The sequence below is a fragment of the Drosophila guanche genome, unplaced genomic scaffold (genome assembly GCF_900245975.1).
Source record: "Drosophila guanche unplaced genomic scaffold, DGUA_6, whole genome shotgun sequence".
In the NCBI taxonomy this organism is placed as follows: domain Eukaryota; kingdom Metazoa; phylum Arthropoda; class Insecta; order Diptera; family Drosophilidae; genus Drosophila; species Drosophila guanche.
Window position 1 is genome coordinate 5,490,739 of NW_022995745.1, and position 17,588 is coordinate 5,508,326.

A 17,588-nucleotide genomic window follows, 5' to 3' on the forward strand; every position below is an offset into this window, starting at 1 on the left:
CAAGAAATTACTTTCTTGACAAAATGATTTTGTTTTCTTGTTTTGAGGCAGATTCTGTTTTGGTTTTTCGTGGTCGTGGTAGAGAGAGAGAGAGAGAGAGAGAGAGAGAGGGGGGGTGGTGTGAGATACTTTTGGGGTTCTTCATTCATGAGAAAAACACACACAAATATTTATGATAATTATCATTATTATTATTATAATACATAATGGCTGACGTATGATATATATTATGGTCCGAGTGCCTGAATGCCCCTTGGGGCACATACACATAGATTATTTTCTAGAACGCCACATAGTGTATTGTAGAAATTCGGAATGATTTATTTGACTCTGCAGCCAAGAAAGTAATCAAAGTAATACAAATGGGGGCGGCGGCCACACACCACAAAATGTATAAAAATACCAAAATAAAAACAAAATCCCAAAAAAACAGAAGCAGAAACAGAAGCAGAAACAAAACGTAACGAAGCGAAACGTGGCACACACAACGAAGTAAACATCTAAAACAGCCCGAAGATACAACTCGGAGAGGAGATCTTTCAGATGAAGAACAAGGGCAGTGGACACTGTGGACAGCTAGCTAGAGAAATGATGGCAAATTTTGATGCATGCCGCCAGCTGTGCGGCAAAAACAGAAACAGAAACAGAAACAGAAACAGAAACAGATCAAGAACAAAGTACTAGGAACCCAAAGCGAACCATCAAGGGATTACTGCAGATGATCCAAAACAAGCATCCATTGGCAGGCAGAGTTTTCTACGCGAGAGAGTTACTCCTCTTTATCACAGCTCATGGATATCAGTGGCAACCAGATACTCGTACTCGTACTCGTAAACATGTGCTCCAAAGACATGGAAAACAAGCAAACAGTAGCACGTACACAAATGATGGCACTTCATTAGATGATTGTTAGCTAACATGTTGGCCCAAGGAAGTAGCAGACATAAGGCATACCCTGCTCTAGTGCCAGAGCAATGCCAATTGACTGAACTGAAAGGAACGTTGTCTCTGCATTTTTGATGGATCATAGAGCACAATGGACTTAATGGATATACCCTGCCCAATTGCTGGATACACTTAAGGCCAAAAAGAAGAACCAGAGAGGCACTTGTACCCTCCTGAAACACACAATAGATACAAAGTGGAATCCGAATCTCAGTTATAAAACATCATGGGAATAAATGAGCAGCACGTAAATGTACACTTAAAGAGTGCCATCGATAAGATGTGGAAGTTAAAGAGAAGAAACGAAGACACAGAGAGAGAGAGAGAGAGAGAAGCAAAACGCCAACCATTTGGCCACACTCTGATGATCGGCTGTGGCTCTGGGTCTGGGTCTGTCTCTGGCCCCAAAGCTCTCCACCATTTGCATGCACGTAGTACTTATATATTTTTTCTTTAATTTTTAAATAGAAAGTAACCTCAATTGCACTTGTAAAAAACATAAGTAAATAACGCACTCGAGATACATAACAAAAGAGACAGAAAGAGAGAGAAAAAGTCAGGTAAATATACAAGTTTGTGCCCCCAAAGCCCAGACCTACTCGATGTGCCCGTGCCCGTGCCCGTGCCTTTGGCTGTGCCCCCTTCGTGCGACGATTCTCTGTGGCAGGCAGTGAAAGGGGGCCCCTAAATGCTAAAAAGTACAGCGGAACAGAGCAAAGATACACAGACATAGATATACACATGCAGAGAGAAACGAATTACATGCTTGGGAAAGTGAGTAATAATTATAGTTACTCGTACTATGGAGGGAAAAGTGAAGGCAGACGCAGACGAGAGACAGAGAGAGAGACACAGGCAAAGGCAGAGATTTCTGGCTTTCTTTTGGTAACGAAATTTATTACAAATTGCGGAAATGATTTCAACATTTTGCACAAACACAATGAGGTATTTATGTATGTAAATTGTACATTGTACATTGTACATTGTACAATGTACTCGTGTTCGTATTCGTATTCGCATGTTAATACATTTGGCATTGACGGAACACCAAATGCAGTGCGAAATTGGAGTGGAAAACAGAGCGAAAATCGTGAGAAATTGCCCCGCTCCAAAGCGAATGTTAGATAAGTTTCCAAAGAGAAAACATGAGTGAGCAGAAGAGCATGGAATGATGGATTAGCGGAAGTGTGCTCGATCATCCTGATCGATAACTGAACGATGATTGATCGTGCCAGATTATGTGTGACATAATAGGCAATCGTTACCAATAGTAAACGCTATAGAGTACCCACTAATTGTTCCATTTACATCTTCAATTTCGATTATATGTCTGGGAATATTCTTAAATTTGATGCGATAAATAATCGTTGCACGCAGAGATCGATCATTTCAAACATATTTAGTGAAAAGTTCTACCAAATCGACATATTAAGTTTTAAATTTTCAACATTTTCCACATGGTTTTCTTTTTTTTATTGTTTCTGTGCAAAACAACAACGAAAAACAAAGACAAAAATTACTTGGGAAAAAAACATAGAATGCACTGAGCTTTTGCGATGAGAGCGGGTGAAAATGTAGAGTGAAAATTGTTTGGAATGCGATCGGCAACTCGGCATTTGGGCAAATGGGGCGGCGGTTCAACAATAGACAGAGAGAGAGAGGAAATCATCACACAGCCCCCCCCCCCCCCCCCCCCCCCCNCAATTGAATAGATTCGTATCTATAAACTGTTCTCTGTGTGTGTCTGAGTGTATGTTGGATACAAATCGGTTGATATATAGAGATGAATACTTTACGCCGACACTTTTCATCCAATCAGTTAATCACAGAATCACCAACAAATGTATAAATAGTTTCAGTTTCAGAAACCAAAAGCCAACGGTTATACCGAACTGGGGATACCCTCGAATGGACAGACAGACAGACAGACCCAAAATAGATACTTTGTTTTCGTATAATATATTAACACACATTTCCTGCTTTAAAGTAAAACAAAAAACATACAAATAAAAAATGAAATATCTACACATTTTCCGCATTTCCCTAGCCACGAAATTGCTCAAATCTTTTCTCTTTTGTGCCCTCTCACCGCTAGGCATATAAATTCATTCACATATTGTGCATAAATAAAATCATTTTCATAAAACGCTAAAGGGGTGGAAGGCGGAAAGGTGGGCCTCTTAAGTGGTTATTTGTTGAATGTTTTTTGTATTAAAAAAAAACCAACAGATGAACATGCTCAAAGTTCTTGATTTGCGTTTTGATTGAATGATCAGGGGCACTGCCACTGGTAATCCCCTAATGACTCTTATCTTCCATCTTTCAGTTTTTCTTTTGAGAGATTTTCAAATGGAACATCATACAAATGGTGGGTAAAATCATTCTCTTTAGGGAGGGATCCTTTTCAGTTACAATCGAGTACAATTTCGCATGGCCTGTTTGAGAGTAAAAGTGTAGGCATACGTAGATTGTTTACTGTCAATTAGCTTTAATTTGTTTCTCTGCCTAGTGTCTGGCGCTTGTCTCGCTGTATTCGTTGCCCAAAAACTATGAAAAATGGCACACAGAAATACGAGGGACCGCAGCGTTGTTTTTACCATTTTGTTGCAGTCGTGATGTTGGCCTGTAAAAAGTGCTAACAACTTTGAATACATCAGAGAGCTACAGGTGATTACGAGAGAGAATGCGGAAAGGTACGAGTGCCGCTTAGAGACTTGCATCACAAGACAGCAACGACTAGTTCCCTTTTGGTGGAAGGCATACCCTTACCTTACCATTACCTAAACTGGCATGTACATATTTGATATAGTTTGCACTCACATGTAAACCAGGGAACTTGAGGATAAACCCAATAGGTAACCACTGCTGGAGGGTACCACATCTTCAAGCACTTGCAATTTATAAAATAATTTCACGGAAACATATTTCAAGCGAGTAAAACCAACAGAAATTTTGCTAACTATTTACAATCGAGCATTTTCACACAAATGAATTCAAGTTTGTTACTGCCTGTTTGGGGTAAGTGTTTTATCATAAAAGTCAATGACAGTTCTAGCTATAGATTGAAATATTTCAAATAATTTATCCTAGTAAGATGTACCTTCCCCGCCCCCATCAAAGGTGTACACCTGGAAAAGCGCTGACACTGTGTGTTGTTCATTAATCATTTATATTTGTGGGGTATATCTTTCGAAATGTGTGTGTGTGTGTGTGTTTTTGATTCATATTTTGCTTCTGAATTGTGGCACGTAGTGGAAAAAGCAAACAGACGACGAACGACGGCAGCCGCAGAGAAAACAACATCGAAAATATCAGGGTAAAGTGAAAACGAACGACCACGAAGACCAGCCAGAGAGCTGTTAAATAAGAAGTTCGAAAAGCAACAAAAAAAAAACACACACAAACGAGGTAAAACTTTCGCTTTGGCTTTGGCTTTAAACTTGGCCAAGAAGTGGACCCAAAGATGGAGACGAAAACTGGAAATGGATGAGCGATGCCCGGGGTCGGTCGGTCGCGGCAGGTCTCTCCGAGTCGACCTTTGCTTATGTCACGTCTCTGTGTATTTCTTTCCTCTGCTCAGCAAAAAGCCAATTTCTTTGGCTCTTTTCACTTTTCGACTTTTATGCTAAAACCCACATACATAAATCTCAGAAATTGGAGGGCCAGCGATTATGTCACGACACCCGACCTACCCTACCCAGCCCTCACCTGCCCTGTCATGCTCCATTCCACACGTAGACACATGTGGGCGGTGCATGCTCCACAGATAATTCCGTAATTCAAAGAAGATTCGGTTTATGTGCGCAAAATAATCTGTTTTTAAAAGAGAGAAAACTTAATGGCAACAAATTAGCATAGGGATTCGAATAAGTGAAGCAAATAACAGAGCCCCAGAATGTCGAGAGGCCCTCGACTAGGCGGATACCCAGTACTTTGTCCTCAAAGAGGTTGCCATTCGATGTGTTGCTCCGTTCCATTCGGTTCTCACTCACAGGGCCACTTGTGTATCATTGTCACGCCTTTCGCTGCCATAGATCGGAAGCAGCGTGAAAAGCGTTTCACAACAAAGTCGAAAAACGCTCAAAATAACAATAGTAATAAAACAAATCAATTGCTGCAATTGGATGCAATGAAATTCGGATGATCCAGTGTGTTCCCATAAGCGAAAGGATAAGCACTGACACAAGTTGGGTCTCTGCAACAGAATTTACAATACAAAATGAAACACCGAACCCGAGAACACCACCGTCCACTCTCATTCCCCGAGTGTGCATTATGCATTATGCATTATGCATACCAGATCCAATTCCAATTGCCAAAGGCCCTAAAGGGGCACGCGGGGAGAAAACTGGCTCGTAGAATGCCATGTCATACGAGTGGGGAAAAACAACAACCACAAAAAGAATTCAACAGATAAAGAAAATAAAACAAAAAGCAAAAAAAAAAACAAAAAGAATACAAATTAATCTTTGTTTTTGCCCTGATAAGAGACGAGATCAAATACGAGTACGGGGGGGTCTATGGATGGGTCAGAGCGGCAACAGATGTTGTTCCAGCCGTGCCCCCTAACTGTTTATTCCAACAAAAAAAAGAACCAAAGTATGTTGGGGGTAAAAAATAAGAAAATTAGAAAAGTTTCTGCGCAAAGTTAAACTATCTTTGGATATGGCTAGTATGGGTTATATCCTCTGCTAATCGATTTAAATGCATTTACTGCCGCACACAACAAAAATAAATGAACTCAATTTGAAACGAAAGAAACTAAAAACAAAAAAACGCCAAAAACGCCAAGAGAGCATCGGCGCTGAGGCAAGGCGAAAGATGCACAAAATTAGCAAATGGCAAAAAGGAAAAAAAAAAAAAATGAATACAAAAAAACACACGCAAAGAAAATCAAAAGGAAATTATGTTAACTTTCTGATCTTTTCTACTGTCGGTTGTTTTGGCATAAATATATTTGAGATATATCCACGATATTTCTCGCCCCTCCGGCAGATCGAATGCGTTGCGGGACCTTTCCCAACCGAAAAGAAAGTAAGTCTCATCAGGTTTGGTATCTTCTTTCGAGTATCTTTGTATCTTTTTGCCGTATCTGCTGCTTGGTGTGGTCTGGTGTCTCTCTCTCTCGCTGTCTTTCTTTCCACTGTACATACATTAGTTTGGTGTGAAAGTTGCTTGCGCGAATATTATGTAAAAATCGGGTTTTATTTTGCTACAAAAAAATCAAATCCACGCCATAGATTTGAGTGTGAAATGATCAAGCAAGATCTAAGCAAGATCTTTATCGATCGATGTGTTTCATTCGAGTTTCGAAACGGAAACACTCTTTTGATTAACTGCAATTGAAGCTCTTATCGCTTCCAGACATTCCCCAACTCCCCGATCGGGTACGGGTACGGGTGCTAACGATCGCGCACTTTGGAAGGTTGTGGGGTAGGTTAGGGACACACACACACACACAGAAACATTGTGGCACATTGTGGTTCCCGTGGGTTCTCTGGTTTCCTACGTCTCCGCCCCCAATGGCAACAAGTTCTCGTATTTGTTTTCCGCACACTATAAATAACACTCTGGGAATCGTTTGCCCATTTCAACTCCAGTGGGATGAGAAGTGTGGGAAAGACCCATGTGCCGGCTCTCCCCCCCCCCCCCCAGCAGCTGTTCACACTTTTCTACTTGAAACAATTTTGTATAACAAATACGAGAGAACGCGAATAACTTAAATAATTTTGTTGTCTGTTGTTTGTTTTGCGTTTTTTTTTTTTGCGGTTTTGGGGAATGCCAATAGCCAGCCAGCCACCAGGCCATGCTCTGCACTCTGTTTGGCTATGTTCCATTTCACATTCATCCAATGTGGAGCACCATTGGCACCTTAAAAGTGGATTAGGTTAAGTGCCAGATCCCTGACTGCATCAGCTTATCCTTCAAAATCAATTATTTCCCGAAGCACGTGATGAATGAATCATAATGGATGATATCTGCCGAATTAATCTTTTGTAAATTTCCACATAAACTTTTTTGTCTTAGTCAGCAATCGCCTGGGAAGGAATCAGTCCAAAAAACTGACTCACTCTCTCTCTGTCTCTGAACCTTTCCCTTCCTTTGGTTTTGTTTTGTTTTTTTATTACTTACTTTTCCCTTTGGCCAATCCACTGGCCACCTGAAGGAATCCATAGACGGCTATTACCACGCAGGGCAGGGCTATAACCCCAAAGGACACGTAATCCATGTGCTCAAAGTAATTGGTGATTTGCTCCATTTTTGAATGATTTTATCTTTGATTTTGGATTTTGGATTTTGGATTTTGGATTTTGGATTTTTATTGTATTTTTAGTCACATCAAAAATAAACAACACTCGAACAAAAAAAAGTTACTTTTATTTTTGGTTTATTTTCCAAACTATTTTCTTTCACTTCTTCTTGTTGCTGTTGTTGTTTTGGGAGTAAGAGAAACTTTCTTTCTTTCTTGCTTTCTTTGTGCTGTGCTGTGCTGTGCGCAGGCGCAACGCGTATTAATTTTTCGGTTTTTTTTTATATTTTTGTTGTAATTTTTGGGTTTTATTTCGTAAGAGTTTTCGCTGCGGCTGTGCTTCTTTTTGTTTTTTTTTTTTCGGGGGATTTCAAATATACTTTTGGTTTTTATTTCAAGCGTTGCTGCAGCTGCAGATGGATTTTACTGCGTTGTTGTTGCTGCTGCTGTTGTGGCGCCTCCCCTGTGTGAGGGGTATCCTTGCACCGTTGCTCCTCGGCGTTGGCAGATGTTCTCAATGAACGTGGATGCCACTGCTGTGGCTGTTGTTGTTGTTGTTGTAGTTGTTTCTGTTTCTGTTGCTGCTTCTGTGGTGATTGGTGTTGCACAAATAACAACGCCATCGTTTGGCACTGCAAAGCGGGCGCAACTGATTTGCATCGGTGTGGCAGCCACTAGTCCAGACACAACCGAATCTAAAGTTCTCAATGGGCACATGCACGATGCACGAGTAGGCCAAGAAGTGTATCGGCGGGCAACGCAACGAAACAGAGCACTCGCGGAGACGTGAATTTTGGCTTTGGGGCTTTGGGGCTAATCGGGTCGGTCGCTCGGTGTCTCGGTCGGTGCGCACTGTGAAATTCGTCGCTGAGCTTTTTGTTTGTAACGTCGACGGCGGCAAAACGTCGACTGGTCTCATGGTAGAATTATTCACAAGGTACGGGCACGGCTGGCGTGCCGTCAACATCCACGCTCTCTGGGCCCCCAACTTGGCGGCCCGCTCTTGCTCTCCCTCTCTCTCTTTGGCACACACACACAAGTGAGCGCAGGGTATAAGTGGCTTGAGGTGGGCATACGGCCTCTTTTTATGGCTGTACATTGTGTGTTTCCAGTCACATGGCAGATGAGAGTTTCACATTGTGAGAGCTTGGTATTTTATTCGTTTCGGCTCTCACGAAAACGTCAATGATGCTGGCGATGAGAGAGCGCGCGTGCAAAGCTCTTCGCTCTCATTTTCTCTCTCTCTCTCTCTCTCTCTTAGCACGCGGTCGATAATTGGCGATCGCAAAAGCACGTGAGTCGTCCGAGTCATTAGGCACTAAACTTCTTTTTAACCCCTGCTGATGGCAGATGCCAGTATGGAGAGAGGATTTTAATGCCCGTTTCCCCTTGTGGCACAGTTTGTACTGTAGATCGCAGGCGGCAGAGATGATGAAATATCAAGCAAACGTTGAGTAAAGGATCGAATCCGTGCCAACGACACGAACCCACAAAGAACATGCGCCAGTTGGAAAGGCACGTACCACAGTTGTGTGTGTTTGTGGCGCTTAATTCTACTTCCATTTCCCCCCCGCCCACACACACAATCCAACGGAGACACAGACAGACAGACAAACTTTCCATGGGCCACGTCAGCAAACGGCCGTTGACGTTTGCGACCAATTACAGAATGAAATATAAAAATATAAAAATAAATGTCCTCGGCTGATCCTATCCTCCCCTGCCACATAGCCTCAAAGCCCACGCTCCAACCACCTCCCACGGCTTCGAATAACACGTCAGCAATAAAGTTTGTCCTCTGTGGGAGGTGGAACTGTCCTCAGTAAATGAACATCCACATAAACGCAATGTAAATGTATAATTATTGATTGGCCAAGCTAATCATTGGATGCCACGAATTATGAACTTGTACAAACTATGATACAGAATACTAAAAGAAGGAAAAACAAACAATTCCATTGCAGAATATCCATTTCTAAAGTATCAGTAATACGCATTAATATGTGTGCCGCGTCATGCAGCAGCGTCTCTCGTCTCTGCTGGAATCAACTCTTAAGAAAACATTACTAGATCTCAGATTCAAATTCATTCTTTGAGATTTTCCGTAAGCATTCCCGCATTCGATAGATGCGAAGTCTTCTTGCCTAGTCCTTACAATAAATAGTAGCAACAGCCATAGGAATTGTCTTCACATGGAGTGGTTTCCTTATATTACAAAAGTCTATATACTCGTACTCATTATAATAATTACGATTACGAGTGTGTCTGCCATTTAGATATGGCTTATCAATGCATTTCTGGTTTATCTCCATATATGTACATAGATGGAGCGACCTCAAAAAGTCCCCTATCGAGCAATGAACTCTCAGATATACTTATGGATGTCCTCATTCCAAGAACAAGAACAAGGCGCGACACGTGTCCTTGCCCAATAATCACTCAAGTATTTCAACAGGAAAGAAAGGCAACGACAAAAGCAAGGGAAATGCCAGCCACTGTCGCCACAATACGAGGCAAGAACTGTTGTCTGGTCTGGTATCTGTGTATCTCTCCATCTACTCTCTATCCGTCTCTGGCTGTGTCTGTGTCTGTGTCTTTTCAGGTTCAACGAATTACTTGTTGTCCAGAGAATGTTAATGACTTGGTTGACTCGTTGCTGCAACCCCCGAAGCGTTGATGGAACCTCCCTCATAAACCATGCCCAAAGCTGGTGCTGGTGCTGCTGCTCCATCCATCCATCCATCCCTCCACCCAACATTGAACTTGTTTCCATTTCAATTCAATTTGGCCAACAACCCATCTGGCTGGGTGACTTTTTGGCTGTTGTCTGTCGCCTTGTTGTTGCTGCCGTGTGTGTTTTGGCCATTGAACCTGATCCCTCCACGCCTTATGGACACCAATCTCTCACTCTCTCTCTCCGCCTGCTTCTGGATTTCGGCTTGTTTTTGTTTGTTTACTTGCGATGGGTTATGCACCCACACTTTGGCCATAGTCACTGTCCGCCCAGATATCCGATTGAATTTATGCGCGATTTGAAATTTATATAGTACATTGCATTTCTCGCTAATTGTTTACGAAACGCTACAAGTTGTATATAAATATCATAAAAAACATATGTACATGCCTATGTATGTCTAAATTCCCGTCTTTGGGTTCTCTTCAACAAATGCGCAGTTTCGGAATGAATTTTTTAAGTGTTTTTCTGGTTTGTTTACTTCTTTTTTTTTTTTTTTTTTGCTCCAACTTCTTTGTAAGTTATGGCACATATTTTAGCTTTTTCTTTTGGTTTTTGTTTTGGCTTCAAAACATTTGTATTTCGATTTGTTTTGAATGAAAAGTGAGGCGTGGCACTTACTTGGGGGATGGTAAGTATGTACAATCTCTTGTCTAGCTCATAATAAATCTATTTTACTCACCTGAAAAGATAGAAAAAAAGGTATTCACAATTATTACAAGTTGTGGAACAGTTCAAGGCAATTGCTAGGGCAATAAAGATTCAATAAATCGATTATCTGAATAATTTGTTCAAATGCTTGGCGTTAAATGGTGCATTGGCCCCCTTCATGGTCACAGCTTTATCGATTCAATTGCAATCATCGATTACTCAATCGATTCGTCGATTGCAAGCTCCCCATTTCCTTTCCTGTTCCGTTCCTCTTTTAGCTCTTTCTCTATTAAACTTTGAACTTTTCGCGAGCACAAAAGCTCTTATCGGAGTAACGAACCACGAACCGTTAGGGTTTCATTGCGAAAAGCGTGTGCGCAGGCCGCTTTAATCGGTCATCCCACAAAAAAGTGTGCTGTGGAGTGAGAGGGAAAGTGGCGAGAGAGAGAAAGAACAGGTGCTTGAACTTATTTTTTGTTGGTTGGGAATTGCAGCAGAGTTCCCCTGGCTTTCCTCGTCTTCCCCAATGCTCTCGCTGCCCCTGTATTCGGCTGTCGCGCGCGTGTCTATGATGTAGAATCAGGTGCATGTGGCGGCGGATGGTGGCACTTGGGTGAGTGAACCCGAGCCCCTATCCGAGCCCACCCTGGCTCTGACCTTGTCTTTGCCACAACGCAAATTGTTGGGGTAGGCGACTCTTGACAGGGGCTTTGTTTGGGGTGTGCGGTGTGCCCCTCCACCCAGGGCAATGCGCTACTAAATAATTAATAAATTGTAAATTATCATCGCCAGCTCCTGATGCTGCTGCTGCTGCTGCTGGTGGCTGTCGTCGTTCAATTTGCATTGCATGGCAATCTCCTCTCATGGTCAGGCGGCAATAAACAAAAATAAGTGCAGCCAAATGCATTCGCAAGTGTCGACCATGGCTATACCCTAGTCCAAGGCAACATAACGAGGTGTGAAATTGGCGCAGGAATGGTAGAGTTAAGAAATGAAACATCTCTTCTGCTCTTGATGTTACTGTAAGGCTAATTTTGAATGTAAAATACTCTTGGGTACAGGGTAGTGGCAGCACCGACGAAACAATAAGAATAAAATGTACAATTACAAGACAACAAAATTGTTTTGTTTTATTTTTTATTTTTCGAGCATTTCCTGTCTGCGTCTCCGTCGCTCTGCCTTTGTTCATCTGCCACAGCCACAGGAAGTATTAAGTATACACACACACACACACACACACACACACAATTATGTACATATGCACAAACATATTTACATACATTTTATGTATGTACATTGCAAACACGTTTGGGAGGAGTAGGAGCAGGTGGAGCTGATATCCAGCCGCCACCTGACATTCCAAAAAATAAAGAAAGAATTAAGCAAAGATTAACTGCAATCTGCATCAGTTCGCGGGATCTGTCTGATTAATACGGAAATCGAAGCACACTGACATGTTGCGTTTGCTGGTTTCGCAGTGTGCGGAAGTTTCTTTATTCAATTAATACTTAATTACCATTTTGCGTAATTTTCGTGTTTCATATTAATTGTTAAGTAAATGTATATTTTTGGCTCTACATAATGCAAGCACACATGGCGTATACGCGATATTTATGTGCACGGAACTTTTGCTGACAACATTTTGAACACACAAAGGTGCAAGTTGCTGCAGGTAATTGTAAATATCGAACAATTTTATTTACACATTTAAGTATTTTGTTTGTTTCCAAATGATCACCACGTACTGGCTTGCTAACCAGTTGGGCTCATCATTTGATTCGAGTAATGTACACTTTTAGTGGTTATAAAGGTACCCACTACGCTCCTGCCTGATTCAACGTATAATTACAATGTATAGTGGATATATGTAAATGTTTATCTGTGTGCGTTTAATGCGATTTACATTTCCGAGTGCAAGTTGAGGCTGGTTCTGAAGGCCAAGTGAGCGAAAAGCTGAAGCTTTCTTCGGATACAACTGGTGTATGTGTATGTGTGTGTGAGTGTGTGTTTGTTCATGTTTATGCCCCCCCCCCCCCCTGTGGCTTGTGGCTTGTGCTTTGTGCAAAATTGAATTCTACTGCGCCTTAAGTGCATTGAACCTATTGTTTATTTAATTTTCATTCCGCTTGTTTGAGCTTTCGATATGTGCGGGTCTGGTTTTGTGTAGGGCGCTAAGTAGAAACTGCTGATATTTTGGCAATTTAGAAAGAAAGAGCGCACGCGGGAGGGAAAGGAAAGGAAGCACAACAAATGCCAATGCCATTTCTACACTGTCCCTCTCTCTCTCTCCCTCCCACTCTCACTGTCACTCTCTTTGTTATTCTTTGCTGTCCCTTGACTGCCCCCGTCTTTCCTTCATTCACGACCACTTTTAACCTCGAAAACAAACTTTTCTTTCCTCGCCTGAAGTTCATTGCCGTGCTTCAACCTCGTGAGTGCGTTGCCTGTCTGCTCTCTCTCTCTCTCACTCTCGCTCCCAGTTTGCCGGCGCATTTATTGCCATGTGATGATGTTGTTTTCGTTTCTCTTTCTGCTGCGCATCATTGTTTAAGAACAGAGGGAGAGAGAGAGGAAGCGGGATGAGCAAGAGATGTATCCTTGACAGGTCAAGATTTTGGTCAAGTGTCAGCGGCAACAGTATACTATGGCACTGGAGCGGCAAAATCCTTCAAGCATATGTGGCGGGGAAAAAATTACAGCAAAATGAATTGCTGGATATTATATATCCATTTGCCTCTTCTAAAGACGTGCTCTACATAATATTTCCTTTGGCAATTGCTTCGCGTAACCCAGCTTCAGTTTAAGTTTGATTTCATCAACAAAAACAAAACCCCATTGCACCACTGTGTCCAGCTGATTGCTTCTCTAACCACAGCAGCTGTTCAGTGCGCGCGAGATAAAAGCGCGTCAAAAAAGAAAACAAGTTGAGAGGAAACCAAAGCAGGGAAGAGAAGAGAAAAGCTAAGAACGAAAGAATCACATCACGTCACTTCACTTACATGCTGCTGCTGTTGTTGTTGTTGTTGGGTTTGTATTGTTTCCATCAATGCCAGTGTTGGGCAATGTCGTTGGGGGTGTCGTTGCTACACTTATGGGGGGTCTGTTCTCTACCAAATTGTGTTGTGTATTGGGATTCGAATACATTTTGGCCAGTTGTCTATAGTTATAATTGTTGGTTGTGCGCGGATCGAAGAATCTCTTGTGCTGCTTGGGTTGCAGCTCCTGTTCCAGTTCGGGCTTCCGTTTGATTGCCACCTGAGTCTGTGGCAGCATGTTTTCCGGGTCTCTGTATGACCTTTCCAGCAGCATGTCGCGCTTTTTGCTACTTCCCAGCTGCTGTAACTGTTACAGTTTTCTATTCGCGGCACTAATCTGCTATTTTCATAGTTTAAAGTTCGTTTAATGCATACAATTTTCCTTGCAAACACAAAGCGTCGACAATGTTGTCTGTATGTTCCCGTTTGGCGTCACAAAACGATCATCTACGCAGCACTTGAGTGTTTCTACAATTTTTTGAGGCAGCCGCCTCCGCCTTGCTATCTGCCACGGATTGCGCGTATTGTAAAGCACTTTGACCTCAAAGGAATCAATCACGACACGACACACAAAAAACACAGTTAATTTGCTCAGAATCTAGCGCAAGAAACGGCACACAAAGTTCTCGTTCGTTGGCCGCCCAATTTGTTGGACCTCCCCGTGTATGATTGAAGCTCAAATGGACGGACGATTTATTTTGCTGCCGCGGCCGCTGCTGTTGCTGCTGTTGCTGCTGCAGCTGGCTCTGAACGCGACGCGACCGAAAGCAGAGCGCCGCTCGTGCCTGTGCTCGGTCGCGCATTCCTTCCCTTTCGCACTCGCTCACAGGCGCTGTCTTGCACTGTCTTTGTGCATAATTCCAAGAATATCGCGGCGAAAGAAAGAGTTCAATTGCGACGGGGAGAGTAGCGCAGCCAGTTGCGCAGGAGAGAAATCAAATCATATCGGCCGCAGTCGCAGTCGCAGTCGACGTTCGCGTCGTTGGAGGTGTTCACTGGTAAAAGAACAAAGAAAAAGTCAGGGGGAGCGGAGCGCTCTGACGCATGCCTCTCATATTGCGCCTAACCCAATTTGAGTGTCATCATCTCTGGTCATGGAATGAGTGACTGTTGCGGCTATTGTTGCCATCTCTTTCGTTTCGGCGGTTATCAGCGTTTCGCACATAGCACCGTAACCGCTGGCCGTTAGCGGCATTGAGCGCTCCGAGCTTTCGCTCGCCTATGCCTGGCGCACATCTGTGCAGCACAGTGAAGCAAATCTATGCTCAGAGTTAATTTGTATGAACTATTTTCTCATCGCTTGGCTTTTAAAATATAATTTATGAACATATATGTACAATAAAATATTATTTTCACATTTAAAAAAACTTACCCAATAAATAAATTCCGTGGGATAGATTAATTTTATGCACTTCCATTTTAAATGAATTTCAATGTTTATTTGAAAACTATAACGAATAATTGTACGGTTTTTTCATGTTATTTTTTCAATATTTCTGTATATTTTGAGGATATTCACATTAGCAACCGAACTGCATGGGTTCATAAAGTCAACTGTCTGGGTTGCCCTCATATTCGCACATTTATAAGAATTCAGGCCCAAGGGACAGTCACAAATAGATTAAAAACACATTGTGACCGATAAGCGGTGAGCCCAGTAGTTAACAGGTAGTTAACAGCGACCCGTCGTCGGATCGTAGGTCAGGACAGATTACACCCTCGACATGCAAGTGCGTGTCACTGTCTGGATGGGTTTTTGCCTGCCCACGACCCACACCTTTTTGCCTGCTTGCAGGCCACTGTGCAGGGCCAGGGCCACAGTGAGACAGCTTTCGTATGTCCAATGGGGCGTAGAACTCGACTACGGGCAAGCTTTTTCTCAATTCGTGATTGGGAACTTGGCTTTTTGGAACGTTTGATAAGAGCTGCTCCGTCCGAGTGGCTTTTCGGTTTCTTTTGTGCTTAAAATTCTAAACAGAAATAGCACGCGATAGAGGCCGCGTGCGCCACATGACAGGGCCGAGGCACGTACAATACTTGCGATGGCTCTTTTTGAGATACAATTTTCATGGCGCATCCATTGAACACCCGCCAGCATCCATTCCAGCCCACAGCTTGACTGTGCCAATTCCCAATTGCGTTACAGCTTCGATGAGTCCCACACCCCTTAATCCAGCATCAAGCATGCTAACAGACCTTTGTTAAGTCACTCGCGCGCCTTTTCCAAATTAAAACACACAAGAACAAATTAAGGCAAGCTTCGAAGTGCGATTCTGTTAATACCTATGTACGTAAACCAAACGCATAATCAAGAAAACGGTTTTTGCGTTTCCAACGTCACGTAAATATTTTAATATCCTCTGCGAGGTCATTTCAGACACAACACCGCGCCGACTGAAGTCGGAGATGGGATGCAAACACATTATCTCACCAGCAAAAAAAAAGCGAACAAAATAACAAAGCAAAAGGCAGAAAGGGAGCAGCGAATGGGGTCACTCGGTCATATTTGGACTTGAGATCACAACAAAGATGTTTACCGTTTTTTTTTTTCGTTTTGGTAAGCACATCGTGTGTGTGTACGTACGCAAAGGTGTGTATCCGCTAACCGAGAGCGGCATACATACATACACATGCATGTACTTTTACTTCTGCATATGTGTGTATGTGTGTATGTATGATTCTAACAAGTTGGTGCTGCCGGCGCTGTGGGGAGGACCAATAACTTATTCACAACGGTGAAGTGCCAAGTGCTAGAAAGGGATTGATATGGAGTGGTGGTAACCGAAAGTGCCCTGTGGTGAAGAAGTCACCTTGCAAATAAATTCACCTTGGGTTGGCTTATGAAAAAAAAAGAACTCAAATGTGGGAGAGATCTGAGCTTCCTGGCGAATTGACACATGTGCAAGCAAGTACATAGATACATATATTGCTACATATGTAAAGAAGTGGGCCAAATAATGAAGATAAATCAGATGAAAGAGAGAGAACAAAATAAGTCCATGGCGCACTCACCCGAATTTGGACAGGCTCCTGGGTAACTGTAACTGTAAAACCCCGTCGTATGGCTCTGGTTGTTGTTTTTGTTTTTGGGTTTCATTAGCTTTGTGGCAGCTCCGCTCTGGGGGGCGGTCGGTAATCAACTAAGCGACGACATGAGCTCCAGCTCGGCGAGAAGAAAATATTGAAAAGCGCTGAGAACGATGAAGGAAAAGTAATTCGTAAATATGCATACACATGTACATTCAAACGAATATACATATTTACATACATACATACAACTATACACACATAGCACACACATGCTCATATTTGCCACAATGTGCAAACAACTCAAAAATATGTCCAGTCGATATGAAGTCTGAATATGTTTGCAAACAAACCTAAAGCCAAAAGTGAGATTAAGATATGAAAATAGCCATACTTACATACGTGCATACATACATATGTACATATTTAAATATTTCCGACTCTATTGGTTTGTTTAGCTGTTGCTCAAGCTCGACAATGGCACACAAAAATGAGCAAAAGTCGCTGACTTTGATTTGTCTCAACTCCACCATCAATTTCAATTATTTATCTGTAAAGAATTTAAATACACTATGTTCACAATTTGACTAACCAAAACCTAAGTCCATCCCGAATCTTAGCGAGTGTCCTGGGATCACCTGGCTACCTGTCGGTGACAACAACTCTTTCACATCCCCCCCTGGGCAGCCCAGCAGCAGTTCGTGGGAGTTGTCGCAGCAGCCCAGCACCCCAGCAGCCCAATAAATAATAATAATGTATTGATAACTATAAATAAGGAAGTGATAAAGAAATGAACAAAATGTACACAATAGTTCGTTCTGCATTCCTTGCTGGTAGCTTTCGCTGCTGCAGGGTTGCATTTCGATCGATTAACTCGATAGCTCAAATGTGGGAAAAGAAATCCAAGCTGAAGCCTTTTACATGTATCTGGAGAGTAGAATCGTTG

At 42.5% G+C, this 17,588-nt stretch overlaps 1 protein-coding gene across 1 annotated transcript; it reads right to left on the reverse strand.

Annotated features, from left to right (window-relative positions):
* Positions 1–9,496: 9,496 nt before the first annotated feature.
* Positions 9,497–14,545, reverse strand: LOC117580928. The gene is made up of 2 exons (XM_034267708.1): positions 13,580–14,545; positions 9,497–10,611 (listed from the first exon to the last, which is right to left on the reverse strand). The coding sequence occupies exons 1-2, from the start codon at positions 13,887–13,889 to the stop codon at positions 10,604–10,606; spliced, it is 318 nt and encodes a 105-aa protein (XP_034123599.1). The 5' UTR covers positions 13,890–14,545; the 3' UTR covers positions 9,497–10,603.
* Positions 14,546–17,588: the final 3,043 nt, after the last annotated feature.

What these genes read in the sequence shown, in the direction of transcription:
- LOC117580928 (XM_034267708.1), bottom strand. Translation starts at nt 13,889, where the DNA reads ATGCTGCTGGAAAGGTCATACAGAGACCCGGAAAACATGCTGCCACAG.